Source organism: Petaurus breviceps, unplaced genomic scaffold (assembly GCF_028583685.1).
Source record: "Petaurus breviceps papuanus isolate PSGF00001 unplaced genomic scaffold, PetGlider_PUasm1.0 567, whole genome shotgun sequence".
Lineage (NCBI taxonomy): Eukaryota > Metazoa > Chordata > Mammalia > Diprotodontia > Petauridae > Petaurus > Petaurus breviceps.
In genome coordinates, this window is record NW_027186383.1 from 7764790 (window position 1) to 7784954 (window position 20165).

Consider the following 20165-nt stretch of genomic DNA (forward strand, 5'->3'; position numbering starts at 1 on the left):
ACTTCGTAGCATCAGTCTGTAAAACAAACCAGTTTGTAAAATCACACCCTATCCCCCCCCCCCCCCCCCCCCAGTCTCAGAGCATTAACTCTGCCCCTTCCCCCTGCAGAACTCTGCCCAGCAACAACTATCTCAGCTTGGAACAGTACCAAGCTGCACCTGTGAATCCTTCACAAAAGTATCTATAAACATTCCAGCTCAGGCAACTATTATCTCCCCCTTGTACAGTGCCCCACTGCCCCCATGAATCCTTCGGTACCCTATCTCTAGGCTGACTCCTTGGCTGTCTCAATGAATCCTTCAGGACCCTATCTCTGGGTTAACTCCTTAGCCCATTATCCCCTGAGTCTCGGTTAGCCTTGGTTCCCAGCCATTAATCTTATCAAACATGACACTGATGTGTGGGCAAATTGGGCGCTTCTCAGTCAGCCCTGACCGCTAGCTGACTTAGTGCTGTTTCAGGCCCAAAACCACACCTCCAGGAAGCCCCCCCCCCCTCGGGCTACGTCCCAGTGAATTATGGGCAATATGCCTCGCAGTTGACATTAAAAGTATATGTTCCTTTAAGCATTGACCACGCCTTAACTCCTCCCTAATCCCACCCTTACTCACCTAGTTAGCATAATTGACACCTGATTTACTATTGTAACTCTTTATAAACTATACCAATGACTTTTTTTAAGGTTGCAGGTTCCCTAAGAACCCCTGCCCGCTGTAAAGCATAACAATAAACTTTTACAATCTTGACTTAAAAGACTGCTTGCCCCGTGTGAATTCCTTCCAGACCGCCCAGCAGGGATTCTGGTCATTGGAGCCCCGGTACCACCTATCACCCCCCTCTTCACTTCCAGCCCAAACCTCCAGTCATCAACTAGGGGAGTCATCAACCTTGTGGACAGCGTCTAGTCCAGACCCTGGGGAGGTGCTGCAGAACTTATCTCGGAAGCAGCCTCACCATCACATGGTTTAACATGGGAAAAGGATAGTTTATCGGTGAAGCTAGATTAACACCACTTTGCTACTGGCCCTAAGGCTCACCGGGCCTTTCCACCTGCTCGGAGCCTGAGACCTCCAGAATACCTGTTGTCTCTCCCTTAAGCTGTGAGCTCTTAGAAAGCAGTGTTTGTCTCCCCCGCTTTTCAAAAATCCCCAACAATTACCAAAGAAAAGGCTTAAGAAAGGCTTCCTTCGGGTCTTGGTGTTCCTGGAGGAGAGTAAAACGTATTAAGGGAGGAAAGACAGGTTTGGCCCAGGCTGTAAAGGGCTTAAAATGCGCACAGAGGATTTCGTGTTTTATTTCAGAGTCCAGGAGGAAGGAGTGCAGGATGGACGTGGGGAGGGCCTGGAGGAGGAGGATAAATCAAACCTGGAGCTGCTCCGGGGGAGGGGGCCCCTCTTAACACTGGGCACCTGGTGGGGCGGCAGGGGAGGAAGGGAAAGGATGGAGGGCGGGGGAGGGAGCAGAAGATAACGCCGCCGGGTTTGGGGGAAGGTCCTGAAGGATTTCGGGAACAAAAGCACAGCAACCTCGAGGCTGAGGGACGTGGGAGGAGGGCGGACGGTCACACGCACACACACGTGCACCCTAACAAGCGCTTGCACACCCACTTGCACCAGCACACGCTCAGGAGCTTATCTACACCAACTGCGTGCACACACATCCTTTCACACATGTAAACAGAAACTCAGAGCCACAAACAGCCCCAAGAACCAGCGGCTTGGGCTGCGGGGTCGCTCGTGCACACTGCCACAACTGACGCCATCCCGGACAGGAGCCGAGGACCGCTAACGTCGGCTTAGGAGGCGGTGTTGGGGAAGCGCATGCCCCGCCCTCTCTCCCTGGGACAGCTCCGCAGACGCACCTCGGAAGGGGGAGGGGGAGGGGACGCAGGAGCTGGTGCCGCGCACGCTTGCTCAATCGTACCTTGCCTCCCTCGCTCATCTTGGTGGCTGCGAGCAGGCAGCCGGGAACGGGGAGCGCGGAGCCGCTGCGGCGCTTGCGCTCTTGCTCCCTTCCTCTCTCTGGTTCAGCGGATCAGAGGCGCACTCAGGGAGGTAAAAGAGCCATTCCCGTGATGCATTTCACTCTGCAGCAGTGTTGACAGCCCAGAGAGCCGGGCCCAGGGCCAACGGGGCCCTCTGCAAAGCATTCTGGGAAGTAGAGTGCGGAAGCCGCAAGTGCTAGCCCAAAGCGGGCGCTTTGAGTCGTTGATCTAGACTACATCTCCCAGAAGGCCCCGCGGTTCTCCTTGAGTCTGCGCGCTGGAGGGAGGCTGTGGCGCTTCCTTTCCTGGCGGTGCCTTTGGTTTCCCTGGGCCTTAACCTTATTCAGCTGCCCCTTAGGTCTGAAGTCAATAAAGACCTCTTTGTCTGATGCTGATATAAGAGAGTTGAATGATTCAATTCCTGGTCCATAAAGAGGGCAGGTCTCCGTGACCCCCAAGGCCCCCTGCAGCCCCAGCTCTATGACTTGTAACCTCACGTTCAGTTCTGTGGGTCACCCCTAGTCTGACCAGGACGGAGGAGAGCCGACCCTACACGCCCCTTTTAGGGACCTGGGTCTCTTGGTGCCGTCACTAGGACCCCCTGATCGTCTTCACCTGAACTTTGGATCGGCTGCCTCACCCCCTAGTGGTGCGGATGGGTCTTGTAACCAAGCCTTGGCCATGATCCAGACTCAGGTTCACCAGGTGAGGCTGCCCCCACAGCCAGACAGAACACAGGCATGTTCAGGTGGGGAGGATCGGGGGGCGGGAAGCTGGTTCAAGGAGGCTGAGCCAGGGACTTACTCCAAAGCAATGAAGAAGGGAATGTCACTCCAACACACGCCGGGACCTCCTTCCACCTGTCCGGCCAGTGCTGGAAGAGTCCGCGCGGAGCTCGTCTTGGTGTGTGGTGCCAGGGGCTGCGCTGAGGCCTGGACGCCCTGGTCCGTGTTCGCTTCCTTCTGCGGGCTGTTTCATTGACCGGTCCGCTGCGGGGTGTCAGCCTGGGCCTGTCAGGCCCTTCCTCCCCCTTTTCTTTGTCCCTTGGCGTCATCAGGGCTTTGTTTCTCTAGACGGGTTTGGTCCTTTCTGCCTCTGTAGAGCGAGTGCGCTGTACAGGGAAAGTCACGCAGGGAGGCTTGTCGTGCTGCAAATATCGGCGTGGTCGGCCCTTCTGCCCTATTACTGGGGCTGAGCGCTTTCTTTCTGTACCATATTTGGTAACTGTACTAAGTTATTTCTGCTTGTGTGTGCGTGTGTTGTGGGGGGCGGAGACCCGGCCCCACCGCATCACCTCGTGCCCCGCTCCAGTCCGGTGTGCACTCAGCCACCCAGGTGCACAATATCCCACGCACACCCTCCAGGACCAGATACGAAAGGAGGATCTTTGTCATTCGAAGCCATTCGTAAGCGCGCCCTGTCCTCCCCGGCTCCCAGACAGGTAGTCCCCGGTGCAGGCTGTCCCACGAGCACGCCCTCCTGTTCTCTGGGAATGCTGCCCTCTTCTGTGCACTTTTCTTTGAAGCTTTGCGGTTGTCTTCAAGTCCTTGTCTGCTTCCCTATTTGTGACTTGGCCTTCCTGGCACCCGGCTCTTTTTTTGTAGCCTCATTCTCGTTTCTGCAGGATTGTTTGACCTTTCATGTCCTGCTGCTGTTTCCACAGCTCAGTCTGGGGGCTGCAAGTTTTCAGTGCTCTGACATTGTACCATCCTCCTTGTCTGAGCTCGGAAAGTTCCTGACCCAGCACTGGGCCTGCTGGCTTGTGTGTAGTTGACTTACGTGGGCTGCTGATGGATGCAGCCACTCTTACCCGTTAGGAAGATCTGTGGGTTCAGAGAGACTCGGCCGCTGGGCTGACTCCCCCTTGGTCTAGGGATCCTTCCCTGGTTATTTGGCTGTTGGCTGATGTGCTAGACCAAGGATTAGAACCGAGTGGCCGCTGCTCTGCTCCTAGGCTGGCACTGATGTGTTCTGGAACTTATCCCTTGCTCAGTCCACAGCTTAGGACTCTCTCTGACTTGAATCAGGGACCCGGAACTGGGCAGAGCTGCCTGATGGCACACACTCATGCCCTGTGCAGTAGTTCAGGAATCCTTCCTGCCTGCCTGAGCTCTGGAAGGCTCCCCACTGCAGCTGCCATCTTCCCACTCCTGACCAGCCTGTGCCCTGATGTGTGCAGACCTCTCTCTCTCCCTAAGCTCTCCTGGACTGGAAAAATGACTCCTTGGGACTTTTTCTTGACTTTCCTGCTCAGGATTAGGTCTGGTGCATTGTCTAGATTGCTGTGGAGAAACGTGGTGGGTGAGCTAGACAGAACTTCCTCTCATTCTGCCGCTCTGACGCTCCCTCTTCTCCATATATTTGTAATGGGATTTTTTTCTTTCATTTTCACAATGGGGGAGAGGGAAGGTGAGAAGAAAAGGCAGATCTTCATTTGAAAAAATACTCTTAAATGCTTGTTCTCTGACTCCTTATTGGCATCTGCAGTCATACTGGGCCAATAAAATTAAATAAATTAATTTTAAAAATTAAAAAATTTATTTTTTTACTAGTTCTAGGAACTTCTCTTTCCCCATGTGTCCAAAGTCACAGGTAATAAGGCATTCAGTCGTGTGCTGCCCCTCAGGGACCCACTGCTTCTTGGTACATTTAGTGGAATGAGTCCAGTGTTGGATTCCACGTTTCCAGGTGCTGGCATTGTCTCAGCGGGAGGGCACGGCCGGAGGCCCTTCTGGGCCCATGTCCCTACAGCCTTCATCAGCCTTTGGCCAGTCATCCACCCTGGGAGTTGTGCTGCAGTTTTTATGAACCACCTCCTTCCTGGTGTTGTGCGAGCTCCCGTGTCTCACGGCACCAGCAGCTGTATTAGCCTTCCCTGGCCAGCAGCGTGTGCTGACTTCATAGACTGCACGCTTCTGCCCAGCTCTGTCTGGCATGCAGCGGCCTCCTGGGCACTGGACAGAATGTCCGTGGTTTGTTGTCATTGCAGCGTCATGCCCAACAGTCTGTGGGCTACCCAGTTACAGCATGCTTCAAAGGCAGGTACTTTAGCCTAGCTTCAGGATATAGTCAACCCCCTGCTGCAGAGCACTGCTGGTCCCTGGAGACCATGGAGGACTGGGAGAGCCAGAGCCCCTTGAGCTGCAGCTGCAGGATTGGTAGAAGATGTGTGTGTGTGAGGCACCTGGCCAAGGCCGGAACTTCCAGTTCACATCTGGCCATCCTCAGGTTCCAGAAGGCCTCTGTGAGCTTTAAGACAAATTGGCCTTTTCTGCCTTCCTGTTCCTGGCTTTCCTTAGTCATTTTGTAAGCATCAGTGAGGTCATTTATTAATTTAGGTATATAAGCATTGTTCTTGACAAAGTTTAAAAAACACAAATGTTGACCACTGTGCACTCGCAGTTTTTTTTTAAACAAATTACAGTAATGCCAATCGTCCCCTCCAACTAAAGCAGCATTAAGAGGTGTTTTAAGTAGCGAGAGGATGCACTGTCTTTTCACTATTCATTTTGGTTAGTGTGGCTCCATATCTTGACTCTTAATTCACTGACAGCAATAAATTTGTATTGAAATAAATGTAACAAAACAGCATAGTCTTTTTCATTAAAATAATTAATATGGGGTGGCTAGGTGGCATAGAATAGAGTGAATAGAGCACCGGCCCTGGAGTCAGGAGGACCTGAGGTCAAATCCAACCTCAGACACTTAACACTTAACTAGCTATGTGACTTTGGGCAAGTCACTTAACCCCAACTGCCCCTTCAAAAAGAAAAAAAAAATAATATACCCCTCCCCTCCACCATTTGAGAGAGAAAAAAAAATGTCCAAATTCTCACATGAGCAGTGTCATAAAAATCTATCTTTCTGCATTTTAAGTTCCTTGTCTTTCTGTCTGTAGGAATGTCATGCTTCATAGTCATTCTTCTGCTTATGTTTTAGCACTGTGGTATCCAAGTTCTAAGTCTTTCAAAATTGTTTTTCTTTATAATGTTATTTTACAACTGTTCTCCTAGTTGATCCCTCTTCATTATTTCATAGAATTTATTCTTTAGTAGAGAAGTCATCAAAGCCTATGGACAAGCAGTTCTCAAAAGAATTGCAAACGATTAACAATTCTCTGAAAGAACATGCTAAACCACTAATGAGAGAAATGAAAATCAAAATCACCCTAAGGTTTCACTTATCGGATTGTCAGAGATGACAAAAAAAAAGGAAATGACAAATGCTGGAGGGGACGTGGAAGAAACAGGCACAGTGATTCACTGCCAATTGGTCCGGCTGTTCTATGAAGCAATTTGTAACTATGTCCCCAAAGTCACTGAACTACTCAATTAAACTACCATTTGGCCCAGAGATACCACTCACTACTTGGTCTATACAAAGAGGGAAAGGATTCATGCACAAAAACCTTCATAGTAGCTCTGTTTGTAGTGTCAACGAAATTGAAACTAAGGGTATGCACATCTATTGGGGAATGGCTGAACAAATTATGGAACGTGAATGCAGTGGAATAATTATTAAACCATAAGAAATTATGAAGTGGATGATTTCCAAAAACCTGGGAAATACCTGTGCCAAGTGAGGAAACCAGAACAATTCATACAATAATAATAACATTAGAAAGAAAAACAACTTTAAAAGACTTTTGAACTCTGATCAATGCCATGTCCTACCATGGCTCCAGAGGACTCATGAAGTATCCTACCTACCTCTTGGCAGAGATGTGATGAACTCAAGCTGCTGAACAGAACATGCTCTTTTGGACACAATGTAGGAATCTGTGTTGTTTAGCAATACATACTTGTTACAAGGGTTGCCCTCCCCAAGTGGGAAGGGAGTAGGAAGGCAAAGGGAGGGATAAGTTAGAAAAAAGGAAAAAAAAGAAAAGACAGTCACTAACTAATCTTTTTTTTTTTGCATTAACATAAAATAACAACAGAAACAAAAAGGCTCTCAGAAAGCCCAGACAAACAGGACAGACTTGAAAGCTATAGGGTGAATTTATTGATAAGTACTTTTAAAAAGCAAGTTTTTATAGAGAATTAACACAATGTATAGTCTTGTTTTTCTGTGCCATGTATAATGAAAATATCCGTTTTATTTGGTGTTTAAGTTGAGAATAATTTTTTTTTTTTTTGCTTTTTGGAGGGCAGTTGCAGTTAAGCAACTTGCCCAAGGTCACACGGCTAGTTTTTTGTGTGTGTTGTGTCTGAGGCTGGACTTGAACCCAGGTCCTCCTGACTCCAGGGCCGGTGCTCTATTCACTGTGCCACCTAGCCACCAATAAAATAAATTTTTAAGAGTGCTTCAAATGACGACTAAGAAAACTGTAAATAAAAATAAGTTGGCTAAAGATTAATCAGATTGTTAAGATTTATTAGTCTTAAAGTCTTTTTGGTTCCTCATGGTTTTTTTTCTCTAATTTTCAAGATTTATCTAGTTTTGTCCTTTCATAAAGCTTTTATTTGTATGTTTTTTTTATTTAAAAAACTTTTAAATTTAATTCATTAATCCTTCGTCTATTTTGTTAATGTATATTTTTAGGACTGTAATTTTTCCACTTGTTTAGTACTTTAGCTACAGCCCAGAAATTTTAGTGTATTGTCTTGTTATTATCATTTTTTCATATTATTGTGGTTTCTGTTTCTTCTGCAACCCACTCATTGTTTTGGGTTTCATTATGAATTCTACATTCTAATTTGTTTTTATTCTATTCCCCTTTATTGATTATTATTGATTATCTTCCTATATTGATCACTATATATACTATTAGAAAAACATGTTTAGTATTCCTGCCTTTTAAATTTATTTGAAATTTTTCTGCATCCTAATACATGGTCCATTTTATGCACTAAGAAATATATGTTTTTAATGGTCCCATCTAGAAGACACCATAAAATGGGATATTCCCACTGAATAGTACCCTCACGCAGGAAGAGGTATGTACCTTCAGGAGGAAATGTGGGTTCCATGAGAGATTTAATTTGAGGGGAGTTGGTGCAGTGGGAAGCCACCTTCTTTGAGTGTCATGTTTGCATATACATATCATGCTTTAGGAGCAGGGATGTAGGAGCTCCAAGGGATAGCTGATAACCAGAAAGTAGTATAAGGAACAGGGACTCAGAGACAAGATGGCAGAGTCACTGGAGCACAGAATGATCACGGAGAGCGCAAAGACAAGCACTATAGAATTTGGGAAAGAGTCATTTTTACTGCATGACTGCTTTTACTCAACACCTCCCATGCAAATAGACACTTCTGAGAATGAGGCATGAGAGAAAAAAGGGATGATGGGATGACATCTACAAAGGCAACACTTTAGAAAGCTTTAACTTTCAGAAACTCACTTTAAGAGGAACACAGATTTTAAAAGATACATATATATGTATATATGTACATATCTAATATATATGTACTTATTTACAAGTAACTATGTAAAGGTAAATATCCAAACTGTATAACTCATGCATCACAGAATAAAATTTCAAAACAGACTGGAAGGGAAGAGAATCAATGAGGACAACAAAGCAAAGAAAAATTTATTTTAGAAAGGGTGCATAAAAAGAAAACATAAGTTGGAGGGGGGAAAGAGAGGAGGTTTTTAACTAGTCATTGAGAAGGGAAAGAGAGGGGACAAAAAAGGGGAAGAAACAGATATCTAAATAAATAAAAGGAAGGAAAAAACAGTAAATTAACTAAACCCCCAAATCTTTGGAAAGGATTGATCAGTAACAACAAGAGTGGGAAGAAAGAATTTAGTCACATCAAAATAGTTTAATAAAAATTAATCCTAGGAAGTATTGACTTAAAAGAGGAAGATTCTAAAAATCTAACATATAATTTTGTATGTGAATGGATTAAACCAGAGGTATCAAACATATGGTCCATAAAACTCCTCTGTGCAGTTCAACTCAGATGAACATATAATAGGGGAAAACTTAGCAAAATAAATAAAAACATAATATAACATAGATAACATTACGTTTTAAAGCTAAGTTGGTATGTGGTCCACAGGAATTCTTTATACAGAGAGTAGTGGCCCCTTTTTGTATGTGAGTAGGACATAACTGAACTAAATCAAATAAAATGAAAGTGTCAGAATAGCTTAAAAAAAACCAAAGCCCCATAATCCAGTGGGTATGTTCCACACAGAAAAAGTGAGAAACTAGAGTAAAATTTACTCTGCATTAGGTGAATATGAAAAGCTGAAATTACAACCATGCTACCACACTAAGTAAAAATAAAAATTCACGATCTCAAGAAATAAATAAGGAAATTACAATTATGCTTAAAGGAACTATAGACAATGAATCAATGGCCATATTAAACATATGCACCAAATGACAAATGAAGAGAAAAATTAACTGAATGACAAGATGTAGATAGGAACACAATAAATAGCAGCAGACTGTAATCTTCCTCTCAATACTAGACAAATTGAAAAGAATATAAAAGATAAATAAACTGTTGGTGAATTTAGAGCTAAAAGATTTATAGCTTCTAAATGTATATCAAATATATACATGTTTATTAAAATATACATTATTTCTAAGCACCACATAGCACCTCTACAAAAACAGACCATTCCTTAGGGACACAGAAATACTGTAAGAAAATTAAAAAAAAATCAGAAACACTAACTGCACCTTCACAGAAGATAATACAATTAAAAAGCAATCAAGACATTTGGGGAAGCACAGCAATGGAAACTTAAATACTGAAATGCTAAATGATAACTGAGGCAAAGAGCAAATTATAGAAACAGTAACAGCTTCAAATTCAATAGTAAAAATGAGACAAAATTTCCAAATTTCTGGGATGCAGCTAAAGCAGGCTTCAAAACGAGAAATTATTTCTCTAAAACATATAGTAATAAAATATAAAAAGGGGATTCATGAACAGAATATGATTTTTTTAAAAACTGAAAATTAACAAAGTACAAAGGAGAATATATTGAAGGATAGAGAAAACAATAAATTAGAAATGAGAATTCAGAAGTGATAAAAACAAAAATCAAATTCTGAGAAAAGACTGCCCTACTCCACCTCCTTTTCTTTACAAAGATGGTGAACTATGAGTGTGGAACAGTATATACAATGTCAGTTTTTTAATGTATTGGTTTGTTTTTCTGTAGTTTTTTCAAGCTAAGAGCTGTCTCCTAGGATAGGATAGAAAAGGCATAGGTTGAGAAACGCATAGGTGGTATGAAAACCAAAAAGAACCACAATCGGCTATTTTAGAAAGGAAAGATGACTCTCCTGGTTGAAGGTGTCAGAATCATATGAGTTCTCTGGTGCTATGAAGGTGTACTTCCTGTATGAAGCCCCTCTATTTCATCAACTGCTGTTTCTTTCCAGTATGACTTTTCTGATGGATAATAAGGTTAGATCTCCTGCTGAAGCCTTTCCCACATTCATTACATGTAAAGGGTTTCTCTCTTATATGAGTTCTCTGGTGGGTTATAAGATTTGCTTTCTGGCTACAGGCTTTCCCACATTCCTGACATTCAAAGGGTTTCTCTCCATTATGAGTTCTTTGATGACAGGTGAGAGATACTCGGTGGCTGAAGGCTTTCCCACATTCATTACATATAAAGGGTTTCTCTCCAGTATGAGTCCTCTGATGAGTAATAAGGCTTGCCCTCTGGGTGAAGGCCTTCCCACACTCATTACATTCAAAAGGTTTTTCTCCAGTGTGAGTTCTTTGATGGTAAGTAAGGGAGTCTCTGTGGCTGAAAGATTTCCCACATTCATTACATACAAAGGGTTTCTCTCCAGTATGAATTCGCTGATGAGTAATGAGGCTTGTTCTCTGGGTAAAGGATTTCCCACATTCATTACATACAAAGGGTTTCTCCCCAGTATGAACTCTCTGATGACTAGTCAGATTTTCCCTCCGGCTGAAGCCTTTCCCACATTCCTTACATGCAAAGGGTTTCTCTCCAGTGTGAGTTCTCTGATGTGCAATAAGATTTCCTCTCTGGCTGAAGGCTTTTCCACATTCATTACATTTAAAGGGCTTCTCTCCAGTATGAATTCCTTGATGACAAATGAGGTATCCTCTCTTACTGAAGCCTTTCCCACATTCATTACATTCAAAAGGTTTTTCTCCAGTATGAATTCTCTGATGATCAATGAGGTATCCCATGTGGTTGAAGGCTTTTCCACATACGCTACATGCAAATGGTTTCTCTCCAGTATGAGTTCTCTGGTGTCTAATAAGGCTTCCTCTAAACCTGAAGGCTTTCCCACATTCACTACATTCAAAGGGTTTCTCTCTAGTATGAGTTCTCAGATGAGTGATCAGGTTTCCCCTGTGACTAAAGCCTTTCCTACATTCATGACATGTGAAGGGTTTTTCTCCTGTATGAGTTCTCTGATGAGTAATAAGGTTTACCCTATGAATGAAGCTTTTTCCACATTCATTACATGGAAATGATTTCTCTCCTGTATGAGTTCGATGATGTGCAATCAGATTTCCTCTCTGGCTGAAGCCTTTTCCACATTCATTACATACAAAAGGTCTCTCTCCATTGTGAGTCCTCTGATGTGCAATCAGGTTTCCCCTTCGACTAAAGGCTTTCCCACATTCATTACAATCAAAGGGTTTTTCTCCAGTGTGAATTTTTTGATGGGTAATAAGGTTTGATCTCAGGCTAAAGCCTTTGCCACATTCATTACATTTAAAGGGTTTCACTTTAGCATGATTTATCTTAGGTTCGGTCAAGCTTCCTTTGTGGATATGGTCTTTTCCAAATTTATTGTAGTCATAATATTTCTCTCCAGTAGGAATTCTCTGATTTTCATTAAGATTTGATCTTCTAAATACTTTTCCACATTTACTCTCTTCATGTACCTTTTCTCTAGCTTCTATTCTATGAAACTTAAATAGGCCTGAGTGGCACCTGAAAGGTTTTTTGCGTTTGTAGTACTTAGAAAAGTTCTTCTCTAAAGAGAGTGTATTATATGTAATTAGGTTTGAAAAACTCCTCAAGTTCTTTCCAACCGTTTTATATTTATCCAGACTTTTCTCCATAGTCTCTTTCCAGAGTGCAGCAAAGATTGGCCCCAGACTTAAACTCTTCCCAGATGCAGTATACTGAGGCACATTCACATTATTCAGAGCTGTTCTGTGAATGATTACTTCTCTGGATGGTCTCTTCTGTTTCTCTAAATTCATATCATATTCCCTGGCTTCTTCCATACTGCAATGCCAGGCCATGCCCTTTGGCATACTTTTCCCAGAGGATACCCCCATGAAAATGTTCTGCACCATGTTTAAGTCCTTTACTTCAAACCCAGTGTCTTCCCTAAAGGAATCTGAAAGAAACCAAGAAAATGTCAGTAGCCGATTCTTATGTAGTTTCTGTCTCTCCCCACAAGAATGATGCTCAGTCTGAACCAGGTAGAACAGGACTGTTTTCTGGAACTGAAGACAATGACAGGAAAGAAATATTAACAGAGAACCTAGCTGCCCTGAACAAAATATATTACATTCCAGGGCACTGAATGTACTTAGAGATCTCATGAAAAGCAATACTAAATTAAAAATAGAAATATCTTCTACAGGACAGAATAGTAGAAAGCCATGGGGAAGAAAAAAAACCAGCTCAAAGAAGTACCCAACTGCAAATCAACTTGGAATCTATGCAAATAAAAAGGATGTCTCTGAAAACTGAGCAGTTGGGAAAACTTTCTTACTGGCTTTCTCAAAAATTATGAAAAATATGACCAATAAATTTTTAGGAAATTGTATTTTTAACAGAGTTTAATAATTACCGGGGTTGGGGTAGGGGAGGGGAAAGTTAACATAAAATTCAACTCATTGGGGGTGGATAGGTGGTGCAGTGAATAGAGCACTGGCACTGGAGTCAGGAGGATCTGAGTTCAAATCTGGCCTCAGACACCTGACACACTTGTTAGCCGTGTGACCTTGGGCAAGGCACTTAACCCCAATTGCCCTGCCCTACCCCCTCCAAAAAAAAAAAGCAAAAAAAAAAAATTCAATTCATTCACACCTGGTACTATCAATCTATAATAAGATTTTGTTGTTCAGTCATTTCAGTTGTGTCCAACTCTTCATGACCCCTTCTGGTGGTTTTCTAGGAGTGGTTTTCCATTTCCCTTTTGAGCTCATTTTACAGATGAGGAAACTGAGGCAAAAAAGATGAAGTGACTTGCACAGAGTCAAACAGCTTACCTAAGTGTCTGAGGTGAGATTTGAACTCAGGAAGATGAATCCTCTTGACTTCAGGCCTCGCATTGTATCTACTTTGCCACCTAGCTATGTCTATAATAAGATTTTGACAAGGTTATTTTAAAAGCAGTCAAGGAGAGAGACATAACATAGCAGAAAATCAATTTTAGCTTGCACAAGGTTTTCTGCAAAAATTGTTTTAAATGACAAAATACTAAATGTTATATTGAAAATTAAGAAATTAAGGATATAATTATACAGTGAAATTGTGTTTTTTTTCATAAAGACATTATTGATAAAGCGAATGAAGGCATATATGGCAGTCTACTGAAATCTGTAAATGACACAAAGCTGGGAGGGATAACTAACAATATAAATAAGATTAAGATTCAAAGAGATCCCAGCAGACTCACCAGTAAGGCTAAAATTAATAAGAGAAAATCGAAGCCCATTCCACTGAACCCCCTGGCATAGTGCCAGAACAGACTGGGGAGAAGCCGGCAGCAACTGTCATTTGTTTGAGTTTCACTCACTCACCTGGACAAGTACATCTTGTTTCTTCTCCCTTTGGCATCCATGTTGCTTCTCCTCTCTCCAACAAGGAGACCACATCCCGTTTAGAAACAGGGATTCCTACATGCAGGGACAGAAATGAGTTAGTGCTGGAGACAGAAAACTAAGAATTCAATTCTGTAAAAGGAAAATTAGGCAACTAAAATGTCCCCAGGTTATTAAAACTGATCTCCGAAGCAAATCCTGTTTTATATTCTGAGAGTATGTCACCATCTTGGTCCTATCATCTTGTCCATTTGGATCTGACTGATGTACATAGTTATGTCTCAATGTAATTTTAATAAAGGTAAACTGAGGTATAGCATTTGAAGCTTTATCAGTTTATTAGCAGGAATGAACCTGTTAATAAAGTAAGTCAAATGGCTACCTCAGGTAGGCCAATCACCCAGAGGAAGAGGCGCAGCTCCTTTTTATAAACAGAATAAAGAACAGAATTGGGTAGGTAAGGAAAATAATACAATTGGTGGTAAGAGTTGGCAGCATCATGGAGGTGAGGACACTCAAGAAGCATGGGCTAGCATTCACATGGGGCTAGCAACCCCCTTTCTGTCTTAGAGAAATGCTTGATTGACTTATGGGACCCACCTGCATCCTGAGACTATTGATAATGGATCAAAGAGAACAGGATCCCTGGTTCCTAGGAGGGACATAAAACCATCCTTAATTGTACAAGGACAGGCTGTGATAGTAATGGCAATTAAAGATTCCCCTGTATTGGCTTGGTTTTCAAATTGATTGTGTTAAAACCCAGAGTTTGTTAATCCTACCTGTGGGATGGGCTTGTTGATGTGAAAAGAAAGTCCTGAACTGGGAGGAGCTGGTGAGGTAGATTTGGAGAGACACTAGAGAGAGGCGAAAGATCTTTTTTGGAAGCAGCACCTCGTGGAGAGAGAGAGAGACTAAGAGAATTGCTGGTGGCCGCTTTGAATTGCCCTGGACTTTTGAGACCTGCCCCCTGAGCTGCCAAGGACTGAGGAGACATGGCTGTTTTGCTGGTACTTTGTCTGTCTGTTTTGATGTTGTTTTGCCAGATTTGTCCACTGGTGAAAGACAGTCCTTTTGTTGAAGAAGTCCTGGAACCTGGCTGTTCGCTAAGAAGCCCTGAGACTGTCCTGCAGACAGAGAGTGAATGCTGTCCACTGGTGAGGGACGGTGCTGTTGTTGCAGGGGTCTGGAGACTGTCCTGCAGACAGAATGAATACTGTCCACTGGTGAAGGACAGTGCTGTTGTTGCAGGGGTCTGGGAGCCTTTCTGTTGGTTCAGAAGCCCTGAAGAAGGATTTTCTTGTTGTATGTTTACAGAAATCCTGGGAGAGGGCTTTGCTAATGTGTTCAGGGGTTCTAGGACTGTTCTACAGACAGAGGATAAATTCATGAAGGGACTGGCAATGTATCTTGTGGCTTTGCTAAGCCTTGTCTCCCCAGGAACTAAGATTGCTGAGAACTTGCCTCGTGTCAAGATGAAGAAAAGACCTCCTTTTGGGTATTAAGTGCTGTGTTTAAACTTGATGTAACTCTGGGGTAGATTCAATTGTGATCCAGGGGTGGGGAACTTTTGACCTTATACATTACACAGGCAAAGATGAACAGTTATCTCGTGGAAATGTACCAGGTGAGCTTATAGACCTTCACCAAGAAGAATTTTTCAGGAGCTGAAGACATGAAGGACAAGTGTTCTTTGAACTAAGAGGGGGAGCTAAACTCCTGTCACAAGAAATGTTCATTATTTGAGTCTGTCTGCAAGGTTACAGATGGTCTCCCTGGTGTCCACCTCATTCCTCAAGGATAACAGATTTCCTTGAGGCAAGAATAGAATAGTGATTGCCAGGAGGAGTGAACTTCCAAACTTAGCTCACAGGCAAAGAGACAAAGAAATGGGGCTTGACCAATTCTACAAAATGGGACACAGAACCAACTGTAGAATGACACAGGTTGAATTTTATTCCTTCAGTTATAAGGAACACTCACTCACACATGCACACACACACACACGCGCACATACACACTCGCACATACACAAGCACACACACATGCACACTCGCACATACACAAGCACACACACTCACACTCACATACACGCGTGTACACACACTCACACACACAGATACACATATTTGTGGACAGGCTTCATGGGCTCTCCTAGTTATAATCTGGACCTTAGAAAATCTTCACCTACTTGGTCTGCCTGTGTGGATTTGTAGACCAAACTATTGGTTGCTTACAGATGTTTTCCTGAAAGCAACACAGGCTTCCAGGGCTTGGTGCAGTATACGCATCACTGCAGCAAAAGCCCTTGGTGGGTCACCCCGCCACAGAGAATTTCTCTACAGCTTGGACTCTCTGGCACATCTCTATCAACCCTTTGGTGGCCACCTTTGGCTACTGGATATGGAGAGTGGGCTTGACGGCCTTTGAGAACCTGCAGAGCTCCTTTGGTGAACCAAAACTATCCTCCTGAAAACAAAGGCCTGACTAATAAAAACCAGCCTTCTGTTGGTATGGCCATAAGACAAGGCTGTAAGAGTCTCCAAACAATTAAACTTACTCCTTTTCTCAGGGCAAAAGAGAGGCGAGTGGTGGATGTAAATAGGCCATGACAGAGCACGTATGACCAAACCGTGCTCCAAAAACAGGATTAAAAAAGGACACCCAGGGCATGTATGATTGGAATAGAAGAGCTGATCGTGTGGTGAAGACAAGAAACGACAGGTGGACAGTCTTCCCAATGGTACCCTCACAACGTCAGGAAAAAAGAGGAAGGCCTGTAGAAAGGCCCCCGAACGGCAGACGGGCATCCTCCTGCTCCCCTCTCACACAGACCATAGGGGATGACACAAGATGGTCAGGCACAGGTGGGTTACAGCTGCATCCCTGGACCAAACTTCCAAGTCACAGTTCCACTTAAGTATGGGTCAGAGATTAAAATTACACTCACAGAGAAAATGATTTCATTGGACCCATTCCATCCTAAGAGAACACCTTCCCACTTATTTCAGCTGAGATTTAGTTATCTCAGTAAATCAACAAGCATTAACTAAGAACCAACTGTGGGGCAGATACCGTGCTATGCTTTGGGGATGCAGAGGCCGAAACGCAGTGGTCACTGCCCACAAAGGGCATCCATTCTACTGGGGGAAACAGCATATACACATACAGATTCAAAATGCACAGAAGAGGTGAAGGTGAGGTAGCAGGCTGGGCATTACTAGGCTGGCCTGGCACAAGAAGCTCATCAGGAGAAAGTGAATCATCCTTTGAGGCTGCACCAGCCTTGGTGCCCATGCCTCCCCCTCAGAATCCCATCCCTGTGCTGGAGGAGGAGCAGAGAAAAGAACTCCTTCCAAAGACTCCATTTAAAGAGGGCTCCCAGGCCTGAAGTCTCCTCATTTCCCACCAGGTCATTCCTCAGGACAGGACTCCTTGCCCCCTTGCCCACCACCTTTTCTTTTCCACTTTCAGCTTCTTTTTGTGTCAGACGGAAACCCCTTGAGGGTAGGCACTTTCATGTCTATACCCCAGCATTCAGTGGGCACTTAATAAATGTTTGTTGACTGTTAACAACGATTGGCCACATCAGTTGTACATCACAGTAAGAAAGGGCTGCCCTGGGCCTGCCTCTGCCACTGCCCTGTCAGTGTCCACTGTACTATGGCTCAGAATCTGCTCGTTCTGCTGTTGGCCACAGATGCTGACCACTGTAGCTGGGGCTTTATTTTTTATAGAGAATTTTTAACATTCAGTTTTTAGAATTTTGAGTTCTAAATTCTCTCCCATGCTCCTCTCCTCTCCTCCTCCCTGAGACAGTAAGCAGTTTGATACAGGTTCTATATGCGTGATCATGTGACTTAAAAAAAATCATCAAACATGAAATATTTACTGTGTGCAGGGAGGAGACATAAATTTCAGCTAAGATATGACCCCTGCTGGCTTCATGGGATTTCCAGTCCAGGGAGAGCTCCCAGCCCAGTGGCCAGAGAATTCTCCAAGGAAGAGGGCAAGACAAAGGTCTACCGATTCTCATCCTTCATCCGAGGATCCAGGGAAAAAGGAAGCTGCAGCCTCAGGGCCAGTGCAGGAAGCCAGGGGGATTTCCACTTGTCCAACACAAAGACCTTTCACCTGGGAATACTCAATAAATATTCTTATTGGTCATAAAGAATTTGGGACTCTTCAGACACAATAGATAATTTAGAATATTCTTGGACCACAAGCCAAAACTCAGCTCAGCATTTCAGACCTCCCACAGCCTGCTGCAAGAGCTTCTGCAGACAGGCTGAGTCACGGGGGCAGCTGCGCTTACCGAGGGAGATGAGGTTCTCATAGGTCTCCAACATCACATCTCTGTGCAGGGCCCTCTGGGCAGAATCCAAACATCTCCACTCTTCCTGGGTGAAGTCCACTGCCACGTCCTTGAAGGTCACTGATTCCTGAATCAAACACATAACTGCTTAACCAGGGACCATTTCTTGATTACCCAATCACTATGTGTCTTTCTTTGTACTAGCCTTGGCTGCATGAAGACTGCTTTCTTTGAAGGTATCAACAGATTCTACAAATTAAGCCCAAGAAAGCTATGCCTCTGCTCCTAAGGCCCCAAATCACACAACAGACGCAGCAGCCGCCTTAAGGTTGGGTACACAGCACCAACTGGCGATCTTGCCAAGAAATGTAATCATTCTCCACTCCCAGTCAACAGTCACTGAGAAGGCAGAATCCCACAAATGGGATATCATGCTAGGAGTCAGGAGTTCTAATTCCCAACTGCTAATTCTCATATTTTCTCTCTCTCTGATTCTGTGTCACACACACACACACACACACACACACACACACACACACACACTTCAAATACTACTCCATTTGTACTACGGAGACCTGGAACTCATTTCTATCTGTAATGTTAGTATAACCTACAACTTGCAGAGACTCATGGTAAGTTCCAATGAGCTATTATTTCCAATGCTTTCTTGGACTGTGACCTTTTTAGTGAGAGTACTCTACCCAAAAGTGAAGAGCATAACTCCTTTAGCCCTTTGCAGTTTTCATGGTTCCATTTACAATGTCCCAGAACAACCTCCTGAAGTACTCCAGCCAACACACAAACAGCCTCCTCTTGTAGTCTCTCAAAGGAGGGAACAAATAAACACAGCAAAGGGACTGTCTCTGTCTTCATTCTGTCTCAGTCTCCATTCCTCCTCCATAACTGGCCCATCTCACAGTCTGGTCATACTTTAAAACTCTTTCTTGTGGTGGTTTGCATAGAGTTCTCGACCTCATAATCTGCTGCAGTCCATTCCCCACATGTCCCTTTGCTGTCCTTTGCTTGAGCCACATTCTGAGATGGCTGGGTTCCATCATTCACTGTCATAAAGGACCACCAGAAAGACAACCATGTTGAAAAGTGGGCTTCTGTTTCAGGCTGAAACTTGGGGTCAGTCAAGACACTGCCCAGTGTCTGGACCCTTCACAGCCTACTTTCTTCCAGTTCTGCATTCAGGTCATTTCCCATTTGCATGATCCATCCAAGAGATCCATGTCTGTGAGCCAAATCCATGGCCAGGCCACACAACTACGCCTCATCTTCAATCCCTTGATTGTTCCTTTGGGGACAATGAGGCCAAATTCTGTTGAGTCCCTACAGTCTCTTTTAGGAGGTTCCACAATGTGATAGGCCTTGAGGAATCAGAGCCATGATCTACATAGGGAAGCTTCCCTTTGGGAACTCTTCTTCACAATGAACCCGCTATAGGCCATCTTCCATCACGGTGGTGACCTCAGTCTTGGTTTTAAGGCTTGCTTGATATAAAAAGTCAGAACCTCATCCAACACAGTTATCTCTGCCCTAGTTCTACCAAGTAGACATATTTTTTTTAATTTAAATGCTTTATTAACTGCTGATTTACATCATTCGTTTCTGCCAGATTTTGAGTTACAAATTTTCTCCCCGTTTTTCCGCAACCCATCCCCCCAAAACAGCAGTCCCACAGGATATCCCCACCTCCAATCTGCTCTCTCCCATATTTTCTCCCATACCCATTTCAACTTTTCCAGTGGATCTCTATGCCTCAGTGCCTGTATATCTTTTTTCTTAATTACATGTAAGATGGTATTAATAATAGCATACACACACACACACACACACATATATATATATATTTGAATATTTGATTTTAAAACTTTCAATTCCAGATTCATTCCCTTCCCCCCCCTTCCACCCACCCCCACTGGGGGGACAAGCAGTTCAGTATAGGATGTACATGTGTGGCTAATGCAAAACAATAACATAGTAGATGTATTGTAAAAGACTGACTATATTTCCCTCCCTCCTATCCCACCTCCCACTTGTTCTATTCTCTACTTTGATCCTGTCCCTTTTCAAAAGTGGGTGCTTCCAACTTCCCTCCCCCCCCA

The 20165-nt window shown here is 43.8% G+C and overlaps 2 protein-coding genes across 2 annotated transcripts in view; both read right to left on the reverse strand.

The window, feature by feature from the left end:
* LOC138173239 (zinc finger protein 585A-like) overlaps positions 1-2368 on the reverse strand; it is an 18219-nt gene extending 15851 nt beyond the window's left edge. Inside the window, 1 exon segment of the mRNA XM_069103198.1 lies at positions 1925-2368. The gene's annotated coding sequence lies outside the window, so the exon portion shown is untranslated.
* A 7122-nt stretch (positions 2369-9490) lies between these two features.
* Positions 9491-20165, reverse strand: part of LOC138173249 (zinc finger protein 585A-like) — a 40788-nt gene continuing 30113 nt past the window's right edge. The window contains 1 exon segment of the mRNA XM_069103212.1: positions 9491-11680. Coding sequence (XP_068959313.1) covers positions 10314-11680 — 1367 coding nt within the window. The 3' untranslated portion in view covers positions 9491-10313.